This window comes from Rhincodon typus, chromosome 20 (genome assembly GCF_021869965.1).
Source record: "Rhincodon typus isolate 14 chromosome 20, sRhiTyp1.1, whole genome shotgun sequence".
NCBI classification, from domain to species: Eukaryota; Metazoa; Chordata; class Chondrichthyes; order Orectolobiformes; family Rhincodontidae; genus Rhincodon; species Rhincodon typus.
Genome location: NC_063351.1, coordinates 1,681,754 through 1,704,612, shown reverse-complemented (window position 1 = coordinate 1,704,612; position 22,859 = coordinate 1,681,754). Strand labels below are relative to the sequence as shown.

At 40.9% G+C, this 22,859-nt stretch overlaps 2 protein-coding genes across 7 annotated transcripts in view; one reads left to right on the top strand and one right to left on the bottom strand.

The window, feature by feature from the left end:
* The window catches only part of rufy2 (RUN and FYVE domain containing 2), a 68,542-nt gene extending 59,859 nt beyond the window's left edge, over nt 1-8,683 (top strand). For 3 of the 4 annotated variants that reach the window (XM_048608942.1, XM_048608941.1, XM_048608939.1), the window contains 2 exons: nt 3,676-3,753; nt 7,537-8,683. In XM_048608942.1, coding sequence (XP_048464899.1) covers nt 3,676-3,753; nt 7,537-7,677 — 219 coding nt within the window. In that variant the 3' untranslated portion in view covers nt 7,678-8,683. The remainder of the gene's footprint in view (nt 1-3,675; nt 3,754-7,536) is intronic. The other variant, XM_048608940.1, reaches the window with a different exon arrangement.
* Nucleotides 8,684-10,281: 1,598 nt separating this feature from the next.
* Nucleotides 10,282-22,859, bottom strand: part of hnrnph3 (heterogeneous nuclear ribonucleoprotein H3 (2H9)) — a 17,191-nt gene continuing 4,613 nt past the window's right edge. The window contains exons 5-13 of one of the 3 annotated variants that reach the window (XM_020516214.2): nt 19,790-19,933; nt 18,974-19,112; nt 17,696-17,883; nt 16,367-16,459; nt 14,708-14,823; nt 14,439-14,574; nt 13,220-13,303; nt 13,050-13,136; nt 10,282-11,050 (exon numbers count right to left, since the gene is read on the bottom strand). In XM_020516214.2, coding sequence (XP_020371803.1) covers nt 10,923-11,050; nt 13,050-13,136; nt 13,220-13,303; nt 14,439-14,574; nt 14,708-14,823; nt 16,367-16,459; nt 17,696-17,883; nt 18,974-19,112; nt 19,790-19,933 — 1,115 coding nt within the window. In that variant the 3' untranslated portion in view covers nt 10,282-10,922. Of the gene's footprint in view, nt 11,051-13,049; nt 13,137-13,219; nt 13,304-14,438; nt 14,575-14,707; nt 14,824-16,366; nt 16,460-17,695; nt 17,884-18,973; nt 19,113-19,789; nt 19,934-22,859 lie in introns of those variants that run through there. The other 2 variants (XM_020516215.2, XM_048608943.1) reach the window with 2 other exon arrangements.

The window sequence follows — 22,859 nt, the reverse complement described above, 5'->3', positions numbered from 1 at the left end:
CTGTACCTTTGCCTAAAATTATTAATCCATTTGCGTTCAACATGGGGCCGTGCTAATTCATCAATTGAGGAGGGTGGGGAGTGATAATTAGTGGTAATCAGCAGGACCTGGTGTCATAGTCTGTGTGTTCTGGAGTCAAAGCTGAGGACTTCACTCCCTCCAACTTTGTGGTGCAGTAATCCGATTACATGATTAGTATTACTTGGTTGTTACTGATTGAATCACCAAAATATATTTTTAAACATGACCTGAACTAGTTTCAGTTTCCACTTCTGGCATGAGATTGAGAGCCTATCTGAGAGGCAGGCAGGGTGGAGGGAAAATATCTCTATTTAATTTGAACATTGCTAAAGAGAGGCACTAAGAGACAAAGCGTTTCATCTTGCACTCATCAGGATTGGGACGCAAGAAACCAAACTTTGAAATGAGGCAATAATTGCTAGAAGGAGCATGCTAATTAGTTGGCCCATGGTATGGAATTGCAAAATATCTTTCAATATTAGCTGATCTACCTCCAATTAGGCAGGTAAACTCTGTTCAATGCGTTGCCATGGCAAATGCAGTGCGGACTGGTCATCTTCCTAAGCTTTTCTTAAAAAGGTATGATGTATACACAAATTCTTTTCAGTGCTGGTGTGATGCCAGGTATCAGACTGGTGGCCATAACAACAACACGTGCTGCTTATACACCAGAAATCAATGAGATTATAAATCAGGCTTAGTGTGATTCATTTGCACGTGCTGCATATATTCACCCACATTGCCTATTCTGTGGGGGTAATTGGATTGCTCTTCTCAAGCTATAAATTTATGTTCCCTTTCTCGCATCCCAGGTCTGATGAGATGACAACCTGATTTATTTTTTTGTTTATTTTTTTGCTGCCTTTTGGAATGTTGAAGTTCTGTTATTACCAAGCAGTTATTCAGCCTCAGTTGCTAAATTATTTTGAACAGTTTGGAAGCAAATGAGTTGAGATTAACATTGGTGTTCTCCCCCCTCCAACTTTACTTTGGTTCCTCCTCTTTTCCTATCCTCCTGGATATTTGCTACAGATGAACTGCTTCTGATGGTTAGTGCTTGATAATCGTTCTTTTATTTAGTAATGGGTGATTTGGTGGTTTTAAAACAAAACCATCGAGCTGTGTAATGACATCTCTGAACAGAGCGGGGGATCAGGGAGAGAAATGTTTTGCCTAGCATTCTAGTTGGTAAGCACAGTGAGTGAGCAATCACCAAGCACTGAATTAATCAGGCGATTCCCAACTAGAAACTCCATCTTCTTCTGAAGAATCCTTCAAGCCGTCAAGTCGCAATGTGACAAAATCTACTTCCATAATCCCCATTCTTCTCTCTGCTCCACACCTTCTTCCCCCCCGCCCCCCCCCAAAAAAAAATACCAAACTGCCCAACTAGAATTCTGATTTCTCCAATGTCAGGAACCTTCTTCAGCTCATATACCTTGCTTAATCAGATAATATTCAAGAATATTCCACATTCAAATTTATTAAAATCACTAAGTGGGTCTCTGCTCTTCTTGACATACTAATGACTGCAGGGCACTATTTCAAGATTTTCATTTGAAACAACATGGAAATATTGTGAACTGTGAAGAGGTTATTGATTAGCTTGAAGAGGATACAGACTGGTGGAATGGACGAACATGTGATCAGTTTTTATAGGAGCCATGTAGAGATGACAGAAAATTAAAAGGACTGTAGGAACAGAGGGATCTGGGAGTGAATGTGTACAAATCATTGAAGATGTTTACGATAGGTTGAGGAAGGTGTACAGATGTATGAACATAGAGTACTGAGAGGTTATGTCCAACTTAAGTCACAGGTTCACTTTTAACTTTTGTCCAGTAGTATATTTTCAGAAGGATTTGAAGACATTAGATGGGGTGGAAAAGATTTGAGAATTATGCCCTGAAGGAGCAACTTCAGTTATGTGGATAGATTGGAGAGTTCCTTAGAGAAATTTTGAGAGAAGATTTGATAGATGTATCAATATCATGCAGGGCCGGAACAGAGTAAACAGGGAGAAACTCTTCCCATTGTTTAAAGATGAAGAACCAGACAGCACATTAAGGTGAATGACAATAAAACTGATGGTGACATAAGGAAAATTATTTTTATATGTGAGTGGTTAGGATCTAGGATGAATTGCCTGAGGGTGTGGTGGAGGGAGGGTCATTCGTGAATTACAAATGGGAATTAGGTAAAATCCAGAGTGCTTGGCAAAGCTGCAATGAAGGAATTGGCTAGGTTATCTTGCATGGATCTGGAATAGGCCGAATTCCCACCTTTTGTACTATGCTTTGAACATTTAATTTGAAAATGCATAACCCTCCTAGATTTTAAAAGCACCTTTCAAAAGTGACCTTTACCTGCACCATGTTATCCCTATGCTTGGTATTTAAAGTTAAAAGCAGTGCTATGTAACATTAGCTCCAAACCCAACAATGTGTATTCTCCATCTCATTGTAGTCATTATCTATGTTATCATGTAGGTCTCTTAAATCTGAGAGTTAGCACTGCTGCCTCAGCGCTAGAGATCCGGGTTAGATTCGACCCTCAGGTGATCTGTGTGGAGTTTGCACATTTTCCCCGTGTCTCTCTAGGTTTCCTCCACGTGCTCTGGTTTCCTCCCAGAGGCCAAAGAAGTGCAGGCTAGGTGGATTGACATCCTTAGAGAAAATGTCCTCCGTGGGTGCTCCGACAGTGTCACATGGCCATTGGCGGCAGGCACATTGTGGGGAAGGTCCTGGGTAGGGTTGGGGATTTGGGAGGTGGTGTAGGGTCTAGGCCCGAAACGTCAGCTTTCCTGCTCCTCTGATGCTGCTTGGCCTGCTGTGTTCATCCAGCTCTACACCATGTTATCTCAGGTGGATTGACATGCTGAATTGTCCGTAGTGTTCAGGGATGTGTCAGCTAGGTGGATTAACCAAGGGAAATGCAAGATAACAGGGATAGGGTAGGGGGTCGGGTCTGAATGGGATGCTGTTGCGAGGATCGGTGTGGATTCGATGGGCCAAATGGCCTGCTTGTAAGCTGTAGGGATCCCTCAACAATTTCATGATCCTATTCTAGTAAGGCTGTCACCATTCTCCCCCATTTCAAGTGTCCATTTACTTCTGATTACTTTATTCTAATATTTCACGTTAATATACCTCTTCACTTGAAGGACTTTGTTTGCCTTCCAGCCAGTTTGGATCAGCCTCTGTTAGAGAAGCTCACCTTTAAATACCCCAAACTTCCAAAGAGCCACAAAGTTTTGTTTGCCACTTCGCCACCCTCCACTTGCTGACTGCTCCGATGTCCTGCCAGGAACGCCCCACCCGAGTCTCCAGTCAGCTTCTCTATTTATTGTTTTATTATTATTTATTAAAGGAATAAAGACTTCATTCCCACAGAACAACGAACAGTTAGAGCGACATGTGGAGGTGACCAGAATGCAAACCCTCACTTTGAAAGTGAGGCCCTTTTCAGTGAGCTTAGCAAAGCACAGATCTGTAAATTTAGGGCCTTTTAGTTTATGTGCTTTGCTATTTCGCTGCACAAGGTCTTCAGCCACTGGTCAGTGGTGCCACTTTATTTACTTTACAACCTGTACCAGAAACAGGTTGCTTTCATTCAGATCTCATCTAACTTGTATGTTGTTTCTCTGATCCCCAGGGTTTGGTGTGGCTGAAGGACAGGGATGCTACCAGCTGCAAACTGTGTGAAAGGGAATTCTCCATCTCTACAAGGAAGGTAAATGACACAATGATAAAGTTCCTCTGGTGGAAGACATTGGAAGCAGTAGGCCTAACTTCAAAATTAAAGCAAAATACTGGATACTGGAAATCCAAAATAAAGATGCAAAATGTTTGGGTGATTGTACTTAGGCTGTTTCCTATTCTTGCCCTGAACTGGAAAATTTCATCATCTCATTTTGTTCTTAAACCCTCTGTTTTACACGATCCCATCTCTGACTCTTCCCTCCCTCCTTTTCAACTTCTGGTGATTGCCTATCAACCCACTGACTCCAATTGTTACCGTGACTTCATTTCCTATAGTCTCGATCGCATCTCTTCTGATGAGGAAACCATCAACTACAACACTTCTAAGGTGGTGTCTCTGTGCCTGAATGGAGGAATTCCTTCTCCACCTCAATAGGCATGTTCAGTTTCCCACTTCCGATCTTCCTTCCCAGAAGGAGAGGGTTCCCCTCATCCTCGTCTTCCTCCTCCTCTTCCCGCCCCCTTATGCAGCAGATAATCCTGTCATTTTTGCCACCTCTAACGCAATGTTACTATCATGTATATCCTTCCATCCTCTCCTTTTCAATGTGCTGAAGAGAGTGCTCCTTCTATGACACACTTGGCCTGTCCATAAACCCTCAACACTCCCAACCCTCCCCACTGCTCTTTCCCATTTGTGTGCAAAGTAATCTTTTGCCTCTTTCCTACCATAAGACCCAGGGGAAATAATATTAAGTGTACCTTTGTCATTTGAATACCACTTACTGTGGCCTACATGGTGGAAGATCAAACACAGATTTGTGGAGTATTCCTGTTCATTGGGTATCTGGGCTTCAACTGACTTATCATTTTAATCTCTGCTATGCTCCCACTCTGATCTGTGACCTCAGCTTGCTGCAGTGTAGCAATAAAACTTGAGGAAAGGCATGCTAACTTTTTTGATTGCCACTTAGAGTCTTCTGGACTGTGTTTTTGTCATTTTGCTTTCAGAGAGCAGTTCTTTATTCTGTAATTTGTACCACCTGTAGGTAATTTTTGTTTCTTTACTTGTTGTATTACTGTTCTTTTTGACCGTGCTGCACCGCCAGCTCTTCTGTAATCTCTTCTATCCTATCACACATCATTTCTTATTCTTTGCCTCCCGCACAGTACTTGCACAGGTCCTGTCAAACCAGCTGAATATTTCCAGCATTTTATACTTTACCTCTGCATGAGAGCTGGGTCATTCACAGACGATATCATTTCTACTCACAGCAGACACCTAGAACTTCTCATCTACCTTGTGACCACCAAAAACCTGCTGAGGCAGGAGCAAATGGAAATGTCAAAACCATACTTGATGATGCTTTCTGGGTAAAGGTATTCAGATTTATGGAACCAAGGTGGGTTGTTGCAGTCGTGATATAGTTCAGCCATGATCCAGTTCATTTGCGGGCTTGGGAAGTTGGATGGCTTGCTTCTTGGTCCTGTAACTGATCTTATCAAATGGAGTATTGCTCTCACTTCAACAGGGTGAACGTTCAACTTCAGTCAGATCCAGTTGGGTTGATGAAAGCTGTTTTTGAACTGATTCCAGAATGAAATGAGCACTTAAGAATAAAACATCCCTTTGAGAGAATGCACAGTGGAAATCTGTTCTTAATTTGGTATTTATCCCATATTGAATCTGCTTAGGATTGTTCAAAGGGGACAATGTGAAGGAATGTTTACTCTATGCCTGATTCCGTGCTATAGTTGTACTGGGTGTGTTTTGTTGGAGACAATGCAGTGGGAGCTTGCTTTCAGCTTAAAAGAGAGCTTTACTTTCAGTTTAAAGTGGGGCGAGCTTTGCTCTGTATCTGGTTCAGTGCTGTCCTAGGAATGTTTGATGGGAAGTGTAATAGGAGCTTTAATTTTAGTTTTAAAATAGTAGATTTACTTTCGTTTCAAGAATAGAGAGAACTCTAGCTAACCCCATACTGTCTTGGGAGTGTTTGATGGGGACAGTGTAGAGGGACGTTTACTCTACATCCAGCCTTGTGTTGTCTCAGTCCTGGGACTGTTTGTTGGGAACAGTGTAGTTGGAGCTTTGCTTGCAATTTGAGTAGAGGCAGCTTTACTCTGTATCTAACCCCTTGTCTGTATCTTTGGAGAGTTTGAGGTGGATAGTCTAGAGAAAGCTTCATAATCTTATGCTGTACCAGTCTGGGGTGTGTTTGATACAAGTTTTCTGAATTAGGAAAATGTACTTGCTTTGAGAATAAAAAATATTGAAACTTGTGTAGGTGTTTGCCTTCCTGTGGAGAATGCTTCCCAGCTACTGGGGTCATGTAGAGGACTTGATTAATTATTCATTAGAGATTTCTGTTTAATTTTATAGTTCAGGGACTTGTTTTAGAAATGTTTGTCAAGGTGCAGTTTATTCCCACTGGTGTTCCACCCTCCTTGTGCTGGTACTGCCTGAGGCTTGTGCTCTGACTTGGGACACCTGGCACTTTCCTGTACCTTAAACAAAGACAAAGAACTGTGAATGCTGGAAATCAGCTTTTCAGCTTTCCTGTACCTTGTTCAGCTCCAAATGTAGACAATTAGTTTCAGCAGAAAGCTCCCAGCAGATTCCACTCCTGTCACAGTTTTCCTGTCTGAGGAATATAGATGAAAGTTTGGGAAGTTGCACTCCTGCAACTTATCGCTTCCCAAATCTGTACTGATTTTGTCTGAGACCTGCTTTTGAATTCCTTCAATCATGTTTCTGTTCCCATCTAAATACTGAAACAACCTTTATCAAAGTTATAAATCGATATGATCAATAATCACTTCCCTTTCCACATCTACACAAGACCCCAGCACCTAATCCATGAGAGTGTCTGATTTGTCTGACATTAGATTGGATTTGTGAAAATATCCTACAACTAATTTTTGTCAAAACTGAAGCCACTGTAGCTCCCACCACAAGCTCCATTCCTTACCAGCTGACTCCATGCAACTCTTTTAAAAATTGCCTGAGGCTGAATCAACATATTGTCATGTTTGAAGCTGAGATGAACTTGTGCTTCTGTATCTGCTGTAATCATTCACTACACCACCTTGCCAACTCTGTCCTAAGGTCAGCTGTTGCTGCACCCCTCATTTGAAGCTTTGCACTATTTCAGTATTGCCCTCCTGATTCTATCTTCTAAATTCCAGCTCATCCAAATTCTGCGGTCTTAATTTCATACCAATCCTTTTCACCTACCATCTTTAATCTGGCTGACCTAAGACTGTAAAATGTGAAAATATCATTTTTCATTTTAACATCCGCATGTGGTCATATTTCCTTTTGTCACTGCAGCCCTACAGTTCTTTGCTAATTCTGCTTCCTTCAAATCCTGGCCTTTTTAACCATTTGCCAATTCCAGCCACCACCATCATTGGCCCTTTATTATAGTTAATAGCCCTAAATACACAAATTTTCTCCCTCAATTTCACCATCTCCTTATTACTTACATGGGAACATAACATTACTAGAAAATAGAAACAAGAATGGCCCATTGAGCCTACCCTACTGTTCTATATGGTTACAACTGATTTGCTGTGTTCAGTGCCTTTTGCCCTATCCTTAAACTCTAGTACACCACTGGTATCTGACCAAGCTACTGCAAATGTTTGCTGCTTTGACTAAGATGGTTCTTGCATGAAATGCCATTTGGTATGTTTTTCCATGTTAAATGCACCATTGAAATGTTGCTGATGAGATAAGAGCTTTGATTTTTTTTAACATATATTCATGTAACTGCAGCACTGTTGATGTGATTTGTCATTGTCCTGTCTTCAGCATCACTGCAGAAACTGCGGGGAAATCTTCTGCAATGCCTGCTCTGACAATGAGCTTCCTCTACCTTCCTCACCAAAACCTGTGCGTGTGTGTGACACCTGCCATGCACTGCTCTTACAACGATGTTCCTCCACCACGTGAATTTCCAGACCCAACCTCATACTGCTAAGACAGAATTTACATCTTTGGACAAATTCACTTTTTTCTAATGCCTGCCACTTTCCTTAAATTGCTGTGCAACTAATGAATAATAACTAGGTAGACTGGTTGTTTTTGTGTAAACTATTGTAGACTGACCTGCTAATCACAACCAAGCATTATTAGTGGAACCTCTTTCACCTCCAGTGAAGTACCGAATGGTACTGGATGAAGTTTGTGTTCATTCCTAGTCTTTCTTTGTTACGAGGAGGAAGTACTGTATTTGTATAATTACGTTGCTGTCAGTAAGTGGCAACCCAAGTGTCAGATCCCTTTCCTGGCTGTTTCCTTCAGTTTCTTATACAGCCAGCTGAGCCATAGCAGGTCAGCATGTGAATGGAGATGGAGCTCATTCAAATTTAAAAGTGCTGGTGTGAACAAGATCTCAAGTAGCAAAATGGAGTTGTTGGAGAACTGTACAGCATTTCTCTTTGCATATCCCTAGCTCTGATCTTAGTGGCCTGGGGACATTGCCTAGAGACTGTCATGGCAAGATGACGTGTGTGCATCTGACATTAACTTGGAATAAAATGTTGTCATTAATGTAACAGTTCTACATGGGCTCATAATGACCAACATTCCTGTATTTGAGTTTCTGATATTAGGTCTAATAGTTTTATATCAGTATAATTTCTAGAACATTAGACAGTGCTGCACTCTTCTCCCAGAATGGCAGTCACTCTTAAGTCTGTATAATTTTCACTTAACAAAAGTATTTAAATACAGTAATTATACTCACTAATTCAGTGTTCGCCTGAGAAGCTGAACTGTATGGGTTTGATTTGTTTGTGCCTTTCAGACTGCACTGAGGAGCACACAATGGGATAGTATTTCTCTTGACTTCTCTGGATTCATTTGATTGTTAAACATCACCATGTAAGTGAAAAGTGGTGTGTAATAATGTTGTGGCAGTAGTGATTTTATATTAAAATCTACCTGTTCAAAAATTTGTCATTAAAGAAATATACAACTCTTTTTATACTAGTTTTTCAAGCACAGCTTGAACGCAAAGGTGAGTTGCTGCTGCTAGTAATGTCCTGACTTGTTAAAAGTAGCATAGCTACAACTCATTCACTTGGTTTGAGTGGAGTAGTGATGCATTTGAATAAACAGAGGCTGAGAACATGATTCTAATCCAGACCTTATTTGGCGCTCTCTGACTAAAAACCGTCCCAGTTGGTGACAACACAATAACACTGCAGATTCTATCAAATAGCCAAGAAAGCAGAGGATGAACAGATTTCAAATGTCCTTTGTGTAGAAATCCACAATGTGTGTAACATTGACCAAAATGGAAAAAAATCTTGTAAATAGATGTCTCAGCACTTGTGCTTTTAAAGTTGAAATGATTGCACATCAACTACAAATCTGGCAGGAATTACTGGCTTCACAGCAGGCCTGTGAAATTCTCAAAAGTAACTGATCAGTGTCTGTAGCATCATAGAATGGTTACAGCAGGCCATTTGGCTGATTATCTGTGTAGCCTCTACATGCAGCATAACTAATCCCTGCCACTGTGCAGCTTTCTTCTTAAATGACCCCCATTAGCAATTAAAACCCATGATTGAACCTGCCCTTAATACATGTTAGCATGCCATATTGTAAACACTGCAAGTACCTTCCTGCATCTGGTTCTCCATACCACCTACTTTAATCTAGTGTTCCTTGGTTCTTAATCATTCAAAACAAGCTTTCATTAACTGCCCCTTCATTTTGAAGTCTATCATGTTCCCTTCTCTAAAAGCAACTGCAGCCAATCCTGCAACTCTCTTTAAAATTATCTCTTTCTTGAGCAGTGACTTAGCCTGCAGAGCTTTGTATGGTAGAGATGTCCACAAGGTTCTCTATTCTGACACTAACTGCTTGTTCTAAACCAGGGAAAAAAAAACTTTCCCCAGCTAGTCTGTCCAGTCACATTAAGAATTTTCTGCATTTCAATCAGATTCCCCTTATCTCCTTCCAAAACTCTGGCTTCACTAGGCCTGTAATCAGTAATTCCAACTCATCTAACAGTCTCCTTGTTAGCAAGTATGTCTTTAGGTAGACAACAAAACTGCTGGTGTGATCTCAACAAAGCCCTGCTTAACTGATGAAATGCCTGTGCTTCTGAACACTGATCCTCTTGCAATGTAGGTCTACTATACTAATTACCTGCCTGTTTCCTCAACCTGCCTATCTTCACTGACTGACTTTGTACATCCATGCCTTCTGTTTAAATTACATTGAACACTTAAGTGTTCCTTTCTGTTGTCAATGTCATAATTAGCTATACTGTAGTGTAGCTGCCATATATGCCCATTCACCACTTGTTCCATTATCCTCAACCTCATTCAGTTTTGTCATCTCTAGCCACTCCACTTTTTAAAAAAAAATTGCAATTACTTACTGTGTAACTATTCTCATCAGTTAAAGGTTTGTCATATATTTTTGCTTTTGCCCTCCACTTTCTCCTAGCAGACTGCTGCAGTCAACTCAGTATATGTTTTTCTATGGTTGGGATAATGTATCATGATTGTCAGTGCTGGTGTGATACCACATACAGAGACCTTGTGTTCCAGTGATTTTATCAAACAGCACATCACTTTAACTACACTTGCAAATTTTAGAACAATGTCCAACATTAGATACGACTCAGCGATTGGACACTTAAGCAATTCAGGTGTGCCAAAAATTATACTAGTAACCAATTTAAACAAGTCAGGCTCACAACATAGTTTGCTTATGCTTGCTGGCTAGATATTCATAGTCCAGGATCTGTCTGCAAACAAAAGGAACATGTGCAAGCATTAGCTTTTTTGGAATTAAAAATAGATCAGTGGTGAATTTGACAGCAGCTTAACCAGGACATTCATACAGTAGAAACTCATGTTTTATACACAGTGACATTACATTTTTAATATTTTAAAACCTCAAACATAGGCTCAGGACCTGCAAACCACAGAACCATTTCATATGTTTTTAAAACTTTTATTACACTTTAATATTAATGAGAATTTTCTTACACTAAAAAGGAAATTGAAGCCAAAAATGAAATCAAAATCTGAAGGAACATTATCACAAACTCAAACTATTGTGTACAGATCCCATTATAGCAACAGAGCAGGGATATTATTGACTCAGAACAGTACGTCCTGCAGAATATGAAAACAAAATGTCTACAAGTGGCCAGTCACTTTGGGACTGTAGAATTACTGATACATCCGCCAGGCTCCACTCCCTCCCATGCTCCCCATTCCTCCCATGTTACTCCCCATTCCCATGCCTCCAGAGTTGCCGTAGTATGCCCCAGCACCATTGCTGTTTCCACCGTGACGACCTAGAATGAAGAATTAAATCATAAAGCCTTCAAATTTTTGTTTGCAATTATTAATCGTCTGCCAAATTATATAAAGCTGGGACAGCTGTAAGGGTGAAAACTAATATACAAAATATTTTTTGATTAATCAATGCCTCTATCACTAATATTGATTCAAAGATATTTTTTAAAAAAGAAATCCATGGCTAGGTGCACATACACTAAATCTAAGCTGACCTCTATTACTTCATTTGTGGAATTTATAAATCTTTTGTTGCCAAGCTAGTGGTGAATTGCTGCAGATACACCTCCAGTTACTCTTAAGGTGTTTCAAAATTTGGCCAAAAGAGTGACCTTCAATAGTTTAGTCAGCCAGCCTCATCTTTTACTGTAATGTATTGGGATCCCAACCAGTGACAAAGGGGGTTTTTGTGGAGCCTTCTCCAGATGCTTACTGATTGTTTGCCAATCACAACTATGCAATGGGACTGCGGAGCATTTGATCTGTTAATTCACACAAACTAGAAATGAAAACACAATGGACAATCTGACAGCAAGGGGCTCCCCCAAACAGCGAGTGGTATTTGTTTGGGCTGACAAACCGAGGCTAAAGGAGACTAAGACTAAATATTCACTACCCCATCCCACCCACCCTCCAAATTCAGTTAATACAGTAGGGCCTTGTGTTGATTAGTCATTCAGTTCAGTATTCTTTTATCTGGGGACTTCCTTGGATGGGATTTTAATGGAGGAAATACTCTGAATCGGCATTGAACCGTGGAACAGTGCTATGGACAGCAAATACATGAATGATTGCTAGCTCGAAGATCTCATGAGTCTTCTGAAGATGGTAGATGTTGTCTACATGGACTTTAGCAAGGCCTTCGACATAGTTCCACATAGTAGACTGGTTTGTACGGTAAGATCACATGGGATCCAGGGAGAGCTAATCAACCGGATACAAAATTGGCTTGAAGGAAGGAGACAGAAGGTGGTAGTAGAGAGTTGTTGTTCACCATTTACATAAACAATGCAGATGACACCAAAATTATTGGTATAGTGGACAGTGAATAATGTAATCTAAGAGTACAGCAGCATCTTAATCAACTGGGCCAGTGTGCTGAGGAATAGTAGATGGAGTTTAATTCAGATAAATGTGAGGTGTTGCATTTTGATAAGACAAACCCAGGGCAGGACTTGGGGACGTCAAAGAGAGACCAAGAAGCGCAGCTACATAATTCCTTGAAAGTTGCATAATGGGTAGTCATGGTGGTAAAGGTGGCATTTGGCAGGCTTGCCTTCATTGGTCACAGCACTGAGTACAGGAGTTGGGATGTCATGTTACCGCTGTACAAGGCATTGGTAAGGTCAGATTTGGAGTACTATGTACAATTCTGGTTGCCCTACTATAGGTACCATGTCATTAAACTGGAAAAAGTACAAGGAAGATTTACAAGGATGTTATCGAGACTGGAAGATCTGAGTTTTCAAGAGAGGCTGGGACTTTCTCTGCCTGGAGAAGAAGTTGAGGGGTGACCTTATAAAATCATGAGGAGCATAGATAAGGTGAATACTGCCATCTTTTCCCCTGGGGTAGAGAAGTCCAAAAGTAGACAGCATAGGTTTAAAGTGAAAGGGAAAAGATTTAAAAGGGACCTGACAGGCCCTTTTTCCACAGTAAGTGGTGCGTGTATGGAATGAAGTGCCAGAGGAAGTGGTTGAGCAGAGTACAACTGCAACATTTAAAAGACATTTAGATAGGTACATGGACAGGAATGATTTAGAGGGGATGTGGGCCTAGTTCATTTTAGGAAACCTGGTCAGCGTGGATGAGTTGGGTCGATGGGTCTGAATCTGTGCTGGGAGACTAACTATTGTCGACAAAACCAACATTTCAGAGTCACAGTAGGACGTCGTTTGGGAAGACCCTGCTTGCAACATAAAAGAGTATCCAGTGGCAGTTAATTAGTTTATATTCTTAACAGTTGAAGTTGAAATAATTGATTGCATCTTTCCTTACCATAAGAGCCCATATTGCTCTGGCCACCATAACCAGCGTAACCAGACATCCCATGGTTCCCTGAGCTCCCATAGCCTCCCTGGTTCCCTGAAGGAGACAAGAAGCCTTTAGATTTACATATGGAGATTTTTAAAAAAACAAAGTCAGAGCAGGCTTGAAATTCAACTCACCCATTGCATGGCCTCCATAGTTACTGCCATAGCCAGATCCTCCTCCCGCAGTGGAGTTTAAGAACAGCTCAATGTATCGATGCTCTGAAACATGATCAGCATCTTAAATTAAAGCCTTGATGAGGAAAGTTCCCCTCCACATTTTGCAGGTGTTCCAACAAGTAACAAAAAGATCCTGCAAGCTACCTAAACCACACAGCATTTACCCAAGTACTTTTTCAGGCATTTATTAGTATGTTAATTTTGAAGATATGATGGTGTAGTTAGTGGACCAATAATCCAGAGATTAAATCCCATTCCTTAATTTTGAGCATTTAAATTAAACTGAATACATACCTAATACCAATGAAAAACACCACAAAGCTGCTGACTTATAAACTCTTTGATTTATAAAATCCTTTCAAATAAGAAATCTGTTATCAAGTTGGCCTACATGCCACTCCAGAGCTACCACAATGCAGTTTATCCGAATAATCCTTTGAAATAGCCTAAAAAGGACACATAGCTCCTAGAAATGTAATATAGTTTCAAGTCCAGTGACCCTTCTCCAGGACAGTTCTGAAGAACTGAACTTGAAACATTTACTCTGCTTCCTCTCCAGATGCAGCCAGACTTGCTGACTTTCTCCAGCAAGTTTTGTTTTTGTTTCAGTTTCAGATCTTCAACATCTGCAGTTCTTTATACTATAGATAAAAACTCAAATTAGTTTACTGTGGGAGTCAGAGCATTTCATGAATTGGGACCGGATTCATTTCCGGATGTTCAAGTTGGGTAGCAGTTACCCAAGACAAGAAACATCTTCAGTCTGGTTAAACTCTTTCAACTCCAGGCAACCTTTCAGCCCGTGAGCGTCCCCAGTTTCTAGCTAACTGGTCGTATAGGTATAATTATTATGGAAGAACTTTACCCCTTCAGTCTTCGACAGGTATTTTTGTTTACAGTATCCTGGATAGCCAATGCTCTCTCTTAGATGGGGGTATCAATAGCTATGTGGATCAAGTACAGGAGCAGTCACACTTGTCTAGTGGATGCCAGCTTGTACAAATCCCTTGGCTATATCCGAGACTAAGAAATGGAAGCTATTTCTGGATCGCCCACTGGAACAACAAAAACCAGATTCAGCAGAAACAGTCAGAAAACCTAGAAACTTCTTCCATACAATTCAGCTACCCAAAACCTCTCTGGTTGCAGATGACAGCATTAAATGCTACAAACGTACGCATGTGAGCTTTATCCTTAGACATGGCTGCGACTGCATCCTCATGTGTTGCAAATTCAACATCAGCCTCCCCTGTAGCTCGACCATCACTTCCATATTCCAGGTGAATACGTAGAGGATTCAAGGGAGAAAAGAACTACAAGATGAACAAGATGGCAAAATTACTCCATAGGTTTTAACTTAAGCAACAGAAGATACTTTAGTAAGCGCAAAAGACAAGGAAAGTCATGCAGTTTACAAACAGCTGTGATTTACCACTGAGAACTTACATGAGCAACATCATCCTCCCTTGCCCGGAATGGCAGGCCCCGCATGTGTACGAAATGTCCACTCATGTAGCCTGAGCTGGCATCTCCAGCCCCACCATATCCATGGTTACTCATACCTTTCAAAACAACAGATTTATTGACTTTTAACATAATCAAACACCGACGCAGCAGCATTATAAAACAAAGTATGACACTGAGCCATATGAGAAGATATTAGTTCAAGAGAAACATCAGCCATGGTCAAATGGCAGAGCATTCAATGGGCTGAATGGCCTAATTCTGATCCTATATCTTAATGCCTTACAGATAACCAAAGGCCCAATCAAAGGCACAACTCCAGAGTGGTCTCAGTATCAGAGTTGATGCACGATGAAAAGATGACACCAAGGAAGGAAACAAACCATCTGTCTGCTGGCAACAGTTGGACAGAGTTAGTAGAAAAGACCAAAATTGTGCTCAGTTTTCCAAATATTTGATTGGAGGGTAATTTCTGCGCATTCAAAACTTCCATTAGACAATTCTGAAGATTTAGCAACAGCCACATATCAGCACCATAGTGGTTAGCACTGCTGCCTCACAATGCCAGGGACCCGGGTTCAATTCCATCCTTGGGCAACTGTCTGTGTGGAGTTTGCACGTTCTCCCAGTGTCTGTGTGGAGTTTGCACGTTCTCCCAGTGTCTGCATGGGTTTCCTCCGGGTGCTCCAGTTTCCTCCCACAGTCCAAAGATGTACAGGCTAGATGGATAGGCCATGCTAAATTGTCCGTAGTGTTCAGGGATTTGTACATTAGGTGTGTTATAGGGGGATGGGTTTGGGTGGGTGCTCTGAGGGTCAGTGCGGACTTGTTGGGCCGAAGGGCCTGTTTCCTCACTGCAGGGATTGTATGACGTGAACACTCATACTAGCTAAATCTTACCATCCCAGAGACTAGAGCTGTATTGAGAGAACGGTCAGGGAGACAATTAATAGGTTCAAACAAAAAACAGGCACTGCTGTTGGGAGAAACTCAGCAGATCTGACAGAAGTATCAGTGGACTCAAAATGCTAACTCTACTTCCTCTCCACAGATGCTGCCAGACCTGAGTTTCTCCAGCAAATTGTTTCAGATTTCCTGCATCTGCAGATTTTTCTTTTAGTAACAGTAACAAGATGAAGGTGGGAGAGTGGTTGCATGAATCAATAATAAAGGGCCAAAGGTGAAATGGGGACAGGTTGTTCCAGGGCTGAACACAGAAGGAAGTATGGGAAGTATAAAATGTGATAAAGAAGGAAAAAAAATATCAGTAGTGGCCTTATGAGCCTTGCAAGCCTACATGAGATGAAAAAATCAAGAGGATTCAGTGAATATGGGTTTGGGCATGGGATTACATGAAACCTTAGACTTAGAGGATAAGCAGAAAATGAGCTTGAGAAAGCAAACTCGATAAATTGAGACGTAGGTTGAAATCACCAAGAATGAGTTGCTGAGCTCCCATGCCAAGAGAGGAAAACACCAGGGAGAAACAGCTGAAATATGGACTCCATACAACTCTGCCTCACATTTTATGCCAGCACCACCAGCAAACCTGATTCCATTCATTGCCACACCCCCCACCCAACCCAGCAACCAAATTCAGCTTCCCTTGTATCTGTAAAACTCGCAAAAGGTTAAGCATACCTCTGCTGCCTCTCATTGCCCCAGGACAATCGTACTCATCGTTGCCGTAGCCATAGTTGTCATAACCATTGTAATCATCATACCCACCATACCCTGCAAAAAAAAAAACAAAAATCATAAACACTAGTCATTCATACACTGCTCACTGAACTGAATGCTATGATCACTTAATTAAAAAAACATCGCTAAATGGTAACTGTGATGAATCCATAATTACAAAAATAAATTCTTAAGATATCTCTAGGGAGAAATGGGGAGTTTTTCCATTGCCCTTAATGTATTTTGGAAAAGTAATGTGGCCAAAAGAGAGGCTGAAGCAGCTGGTTTAAAAGGCAATTGGGAAAAGAAAACACTTCAGTACAGCACAACTGTAGGATTGACTGTTCTTACAAAAGTGGCACAGGTACAATGGCCCAAATGGCCTCCCTCTGTGCTATATAATTCTACAGTCAGTAGGTTGCCTATGCCACAGTTCCACCATGACCCCAACTCTCCCACATCACAAAAGCCTCAACCTTTACATTTGTTATATATGGGTGGACACAGAAATAAATATTTAAATCTCTACTTCTTCCAATTATTAGTGTAAAAGGAAAACAGTTGCTTAAATCATTCTCAAGTTGAAAAGGACTTGAACTATTCTTTCAAAAAAGGCTCTAGACTTTGTTGTGAAATCATCTGAATGAGGCAGAAAAAAAACTGACAGCCAAAGATATGTTAGCAGCTGTTAAATGAGATGGACACAACATTTTACTTTAGGTCTACCTACAAGAATATTAGGAGCAGTAGACTATATGACTTAAGCATGATCAGGTTTCAGCACCCCTTGAAGAGTTTTCCTAAAAATCTCATTTATTCCATTTTAATGACAATTCTTTTCGAATGCTGGTCCGAGGGAGACAGAAGTATATTCACAGGCCTCCCGAGTTACAATACTTGGAATGTTGTTGAAAGAATTTTGATGTCAGAAACTTGACATTCAGACTACATATGGCAAGAATATAATTGCCAAAATGAAGTTTGTGTAATCTGCTTGATTCATTTTGAAGGAGCATCTACTGGGCCATTTGCTTATCTCTGACTTCTGTATCCTCCATCTCAGTCCTGTCACTACTGGGTAATTTTGAGCTAGGGTGTGCCATACTTATACAATAACGTGCCTCTAAGCAGGAACTTCATAATCATAAATTTTATACAAAAATAAATCAATCAGTCTTAAAGAGCTTCAACCAGCACATGAAGCCATATATGCACAGATATACAATGGATTATATCACAGATATTTCAACTACATTAAAAAGCACAAATTTGCATTTAACCAATACTCACCACCACCGTATCCTCCAGCTCCACGTCGCATTCGGTCATAAACACCCCCTCGCTGGGGACCAGCGCCAAAATAGCCACCTCGCCCCATTGGCCGGTCATAGGGACCTGGTCTCTGTCCCATCAGCCTCTTTGGTGGATCATAGTACGCTCTGACCTCACCTCTGCTGCTTTTAAAGATCTCAATATACCTACACCACAATGAGGACAGATTAACATTTAGGACAAACACTTGCCAAAATATTTTTGGATAGCAATTAAGAAAGTGAATGTAAAACATTTAATACATTTCTCAGCTTACTTTACAACAATTTAGTAGCAGTTTCTAGTGCACACCAACACTACACAATTTAATATTGATTCCTACATGATATGCATTATTTTAACAATGATTTCTCAATGGCAAGCATACTGTTTAAAGTCAAACAATTACTATTTTGATATATTAACATTTATACCATTCTTCTGTTAAGTAATATCCTCAAAGGTTGGAGGCCAACAATGGATTGGATTCTAATGCATGAAAACATGGCTTAGCAAAATACAATTGCAATAGTTGTAGTTACAATAAAGCATTATGGATCATCTTGGGCATTCACTGATCTGCAACTTGAAAAATAGAAGGGAGCTCCAGGCAATGCCTGGGACTGAAACTGGAGGGGGGCACACTCAGCAAATTCAAAGGTTGCAGTGACAGGAGGGGAAGGGACACGTCAAGACAGCAAACGTACAGTGCATTAACAAGGTGTTGTTGAGCATTGAACACAAGTGACCAAGCACTGTGTTGGCAATATGGCAGGGTATCAGGTTGGGGTGGCGAAATTTTTACTGCCAATGCACAATTTTTTTTTTTTTTTTTTTTTAAAATGGCTCAACCACCTCAGCCATACAAGATTTACACAGCACTCCAAATATGACTTGCACTGGGATACAAAATCATAAGCCACCTAGAATTTGAGGCAGCTGTGAGACTTAGAAATAGGCAAAACATTTGTTAGTCATTTTGTTGGATGTTTTTTGGTAAACCAATTTACTTGAATTTATTCATCACATATCACTACTTTAGTTGGCACAACTCAATCAAGCTACATGCGTAGCTTTTACCAGGGAATCTTAGGATAATAGAACAGCTCTATAAAGACCATCTTTCATTTGTGTATGAACATTGTTCTTAACTGAGTGCAAGATCAGTGTGTAGTCCCAGCCTCATTGTCATATACCAGCACCCAGCGTTTAAACTTGACTTTAAGATGAATAACCAACCCGTCCGTCCATCCCCACCTGTGCCCTATTCTTTCCTTGTGTTTCCCCAGTGCTTTTTCTGCTATCTCCTTTGAAGCAAACTGCACGAAGGCCTCCCCTGTGCTTCTCCCCTGGTAGTCCATCGGCAAAGTTATCCCATTTGGCACGATTTCCAACCCTTTAACCCAAGGACAAAATAACCCCATCAAGGGGAACAATATTAAATGATGCACAATTCCCAACAATATCTACAAATATAAAAGATTAAAAGCCCAGTTACCAACAGATAAAATGTAAAATGCTTATGATCTATATGTAAAACTTCAAGACAGTTTAAAACAGCTTTATGTTAGTGACCCAACTTGCATACTGATTTCTCAGTGTTCAGCTTCTATATAATTAAAGAGTACAATTCAGCTTTAAAACTCATTTCAATTACAACTCAAAAACTAAACTGCTCTGGTACACGCAGTAAAGGTTGGAAACAAACTCCATTTTTTTGAAATCCAACTATAATCAGATGAATAAGTATTATATACAAGTCAGAATGCAGATATTCTGAAGTTACATTTAGGTACATGTCACAAACATAAAGACATTGTATTGTATCTTTCTTGCTTTAGACTCTAACACTTCTGTTTAACTAGAATCAAATACTAAACTCCAGTAAAAGTATAATTTGCAATTTGTGCTATTGTTGTCTAAGACTTAGAATTTACATTACAAATACACTTTAGAAAATTAGCAGTTAAACATTTCAGATAAGAGTTTGAAAGCATTTACCCACTAGAAGTTATAGCTAATAACTTACAAAATTAACAAGTTTATCTAATTAGCTGAATGAATGAAAAATACCTGTGAAAAACTGAACAATTTCCTCTTTGCTGCAGCCAAACGGAAGCCCACGGAGTCGTACTGTACCATCGTTGGAAGTATCAGGATGGCTGGTACCACTATGTTTCAGAACCCAATCCATCTCACTGCCATTAGATTTGAAAACTATGGGGAAAACAGTACACTTCAGTGCTTCTGAAGGTCTATCCACATTGTGACCCCATTTCAAGCCTTGAAAACCATCAGAATGACTCCATGAGTGGTGATGGGTGGGAAAAGACCAAGAGGAGGAAGAGTTGGGGTGACACTTGCTGCCTAGATGCTTGTAATCCCACTTGGACTGGTTCACTCTGGGAACAGTGCATTTGCTTTAGAAGGAGCAAAGGAGATTTACCATAAGTTTACTGGACACTAATTTTTAAATTGCAATTAAAGACTGTACTTTCTAACACTTCAATGGATAAAGCAATGTTTTCCAAACCTTTCCCCACAGCTGGGGTCCTGCTGCCTACTTTGGGAAGCTATGGAAAAATTAAACAGTCAAAAATTCTTACAACACAGATAGAACATAAAACTGTACAGCACAGGAACGGGCCCTTTGGCCCATGATATTGTGCTGAATATGACGCCAAATTAAACTAATCCCTTCTGCCTGCCCTCAGTCCTTATCCCTCCATTCCTTGCATATTCATGTGTTTATCTAAAAGTCTCTTAAACACCCCCATCATATTGGACTCCTCCACCACCCCTGGACTCCCACCAGTGTAAAAGAACTTGCCCCTCATATCTCCTTTGAACCCCCCCCCCACACAACCATCTTAAATACATGCCCCCTAGTTTTAGACACTTCAGCTCTAGGGAAAAAGATTCCAACTGTCAACCCTATACGCGCACGTCAACTTTAAAGACTTCTATCAAGTCTCCCCTCAGACTCCACCACTCCAGAGAAGAAAACCCCAAGTTTTTCTAGATTTTCCTTTTAGCTCATACCCGCTAATTGAGGCAGCATCCTGGTAAACCTCTGCTGCACCCTCTCCAAAGCCTCTGCATCCTTGCTGTAATGTGGTTGCCAAAACTGAACACAGTACTCTAAGTGTGGCTTAACCAAAGTCTGATAAAGCTGCAACATGACATTCTGACTCTTGTACTCAATTCCGCGACCACTAAAGAGAAGCATGCCACATGCCTTCTTCACCAACCTATCAACTTGCGTGGCCACTTTCAGGGAGCTATGAACCTGTGCATCAATATTGTTCAGCATCCTGCCAATCAAATGTTAAGGAATAATACAGTTAATCTCCAAAAGCGCAGCACCTCACACTTACATGCATTAAACGCCATCTGCCATTTCCCTGCCCATATCTGCAAGTGATCTTGATCCCACAGAAGAAGGGTTTCTGAAGAAGGGTCTAGGCCCGAAACGTCAGCCTTCCTGCTCCTCTGATGCTGCTTGGCCTGCTGTGTTCATCCAGCTCTACACCTTGTTATCTTAGATCCCACAGAATCCTTTTACAACCTTCTACACTATCCTCAACTCCACCATTCTTTGCATCGTCTGCAAGCTTACTAATTCACCATTTACGTTTTCAGTGATTTACATATCACAAAACAGAACACGGATCCCTGCAGAAGACTACTAGTCATGGATTTCCAACCTGAAAAACAACCTTCCACCACTACCCTCTGCCTTCTAGGGAAAGCCCCTTGAATTCAGAATTGGCTAAGTCACTGTGGTTCCCATACATTTTAATCTTCTGCATGAGCCTACTGAGAGGGACTTTGTCAAAAGCCTTACTAAGATCCATGTAGACAACATCCACCACTCTACCCTCAATCACCTTCGTCAACGCCTCAAAATTCAATCAAGTTAGTAAGAGATCTCCTGCCCTGCACTGCATAAACCCATGCTGAGTGTCCCTAATTATGCCATGCTTTTCCAAATGCGCATAAATCTCATCTCTAAGAATCCTCTCCAACAGGTTCCCATCCACCAATGAGAGGTCTCTGGTTTAGAGGTCTGTGCAAACTGGTCTACAGTTTCTTGAATTATCTCTATTTCCCTCCTTGAATAAAAGGAGCAACATTAGCTACTCGCCAGTCCTCTGGAACCTCTCCAGTGGAGAATGAGGATCTGATTGAGGTACACAAAGATATGAGGAGCATATGAGGAGATTCTCCCCCCCTCCCCCGCCAAATAAAGGAGAGAGGTCAGTAATTAGGGTGCATTATTTTAGCATGAAGAGTATGTAGTGTAGAGGGGGTTTGAGGAAACTTTTTCCACTGAGATGGCAGTGGATATCTGGAACTTGCTTCCTAAAAGGGTGTATTTAAATGAGCCTTTGAAACACCATAGCAAATGGGGCTAGGGGGGCCAAGTTACCCAGGGTCAGGTCTCACCTGCTCCAGAGATATCTGAACATTTTGAGATAAGGCCTAGCAGTTTCCTCTCTTGCCTCTCTCAATAATTTGGGGACTTATCCAACTTAATGCTCTTCGAGGAGACCCAACACCACTGCACTTCTTGATCTCAAAATGCCCTAGCATATTAGCATGCGCCACACAAGTCTCACTATCCTCCATATCCTTCTCCTGGGTGAATGCCGATGTAAAGTACTCATTTCACCCATATCCTCTGCCTCCAAGCACAAGTTCCCTCCTTTATCCTCGAGTGGTCCTACGTTCTCGCTTGTGTTTTTAATACATGTACAGAACGCCTTGGGATTATCTTTAACCCTACTTACCAAGGTCATTTCATGGCCCCTTTTTGCTCTCCTAATTCTCCAATAAAGGTTTTTACCCTCATCATGTTCATGCCAGTCATCATGCATCTTACCATTCAAATCATATTTTCCAGCACTTGGCCTGTAGCCATGTAGGCCTTATCTCAAAATGTTCAGATATCTCTGGAGCAGGTGAGACCTGAACCTGGGTAACTTGGCCCCTCCTAGCCCTGTTTGCTATGGTTTTTCAAAGGCTCATTTAAATACACCCTTTTAGGAAGTAAGTTCCAGATATCTACTGCCATCTCAGTGGAAAAAGTTTCTTCAAACCCCCTCTACACTACATACTCTTCATGCTAAAATAATGCACC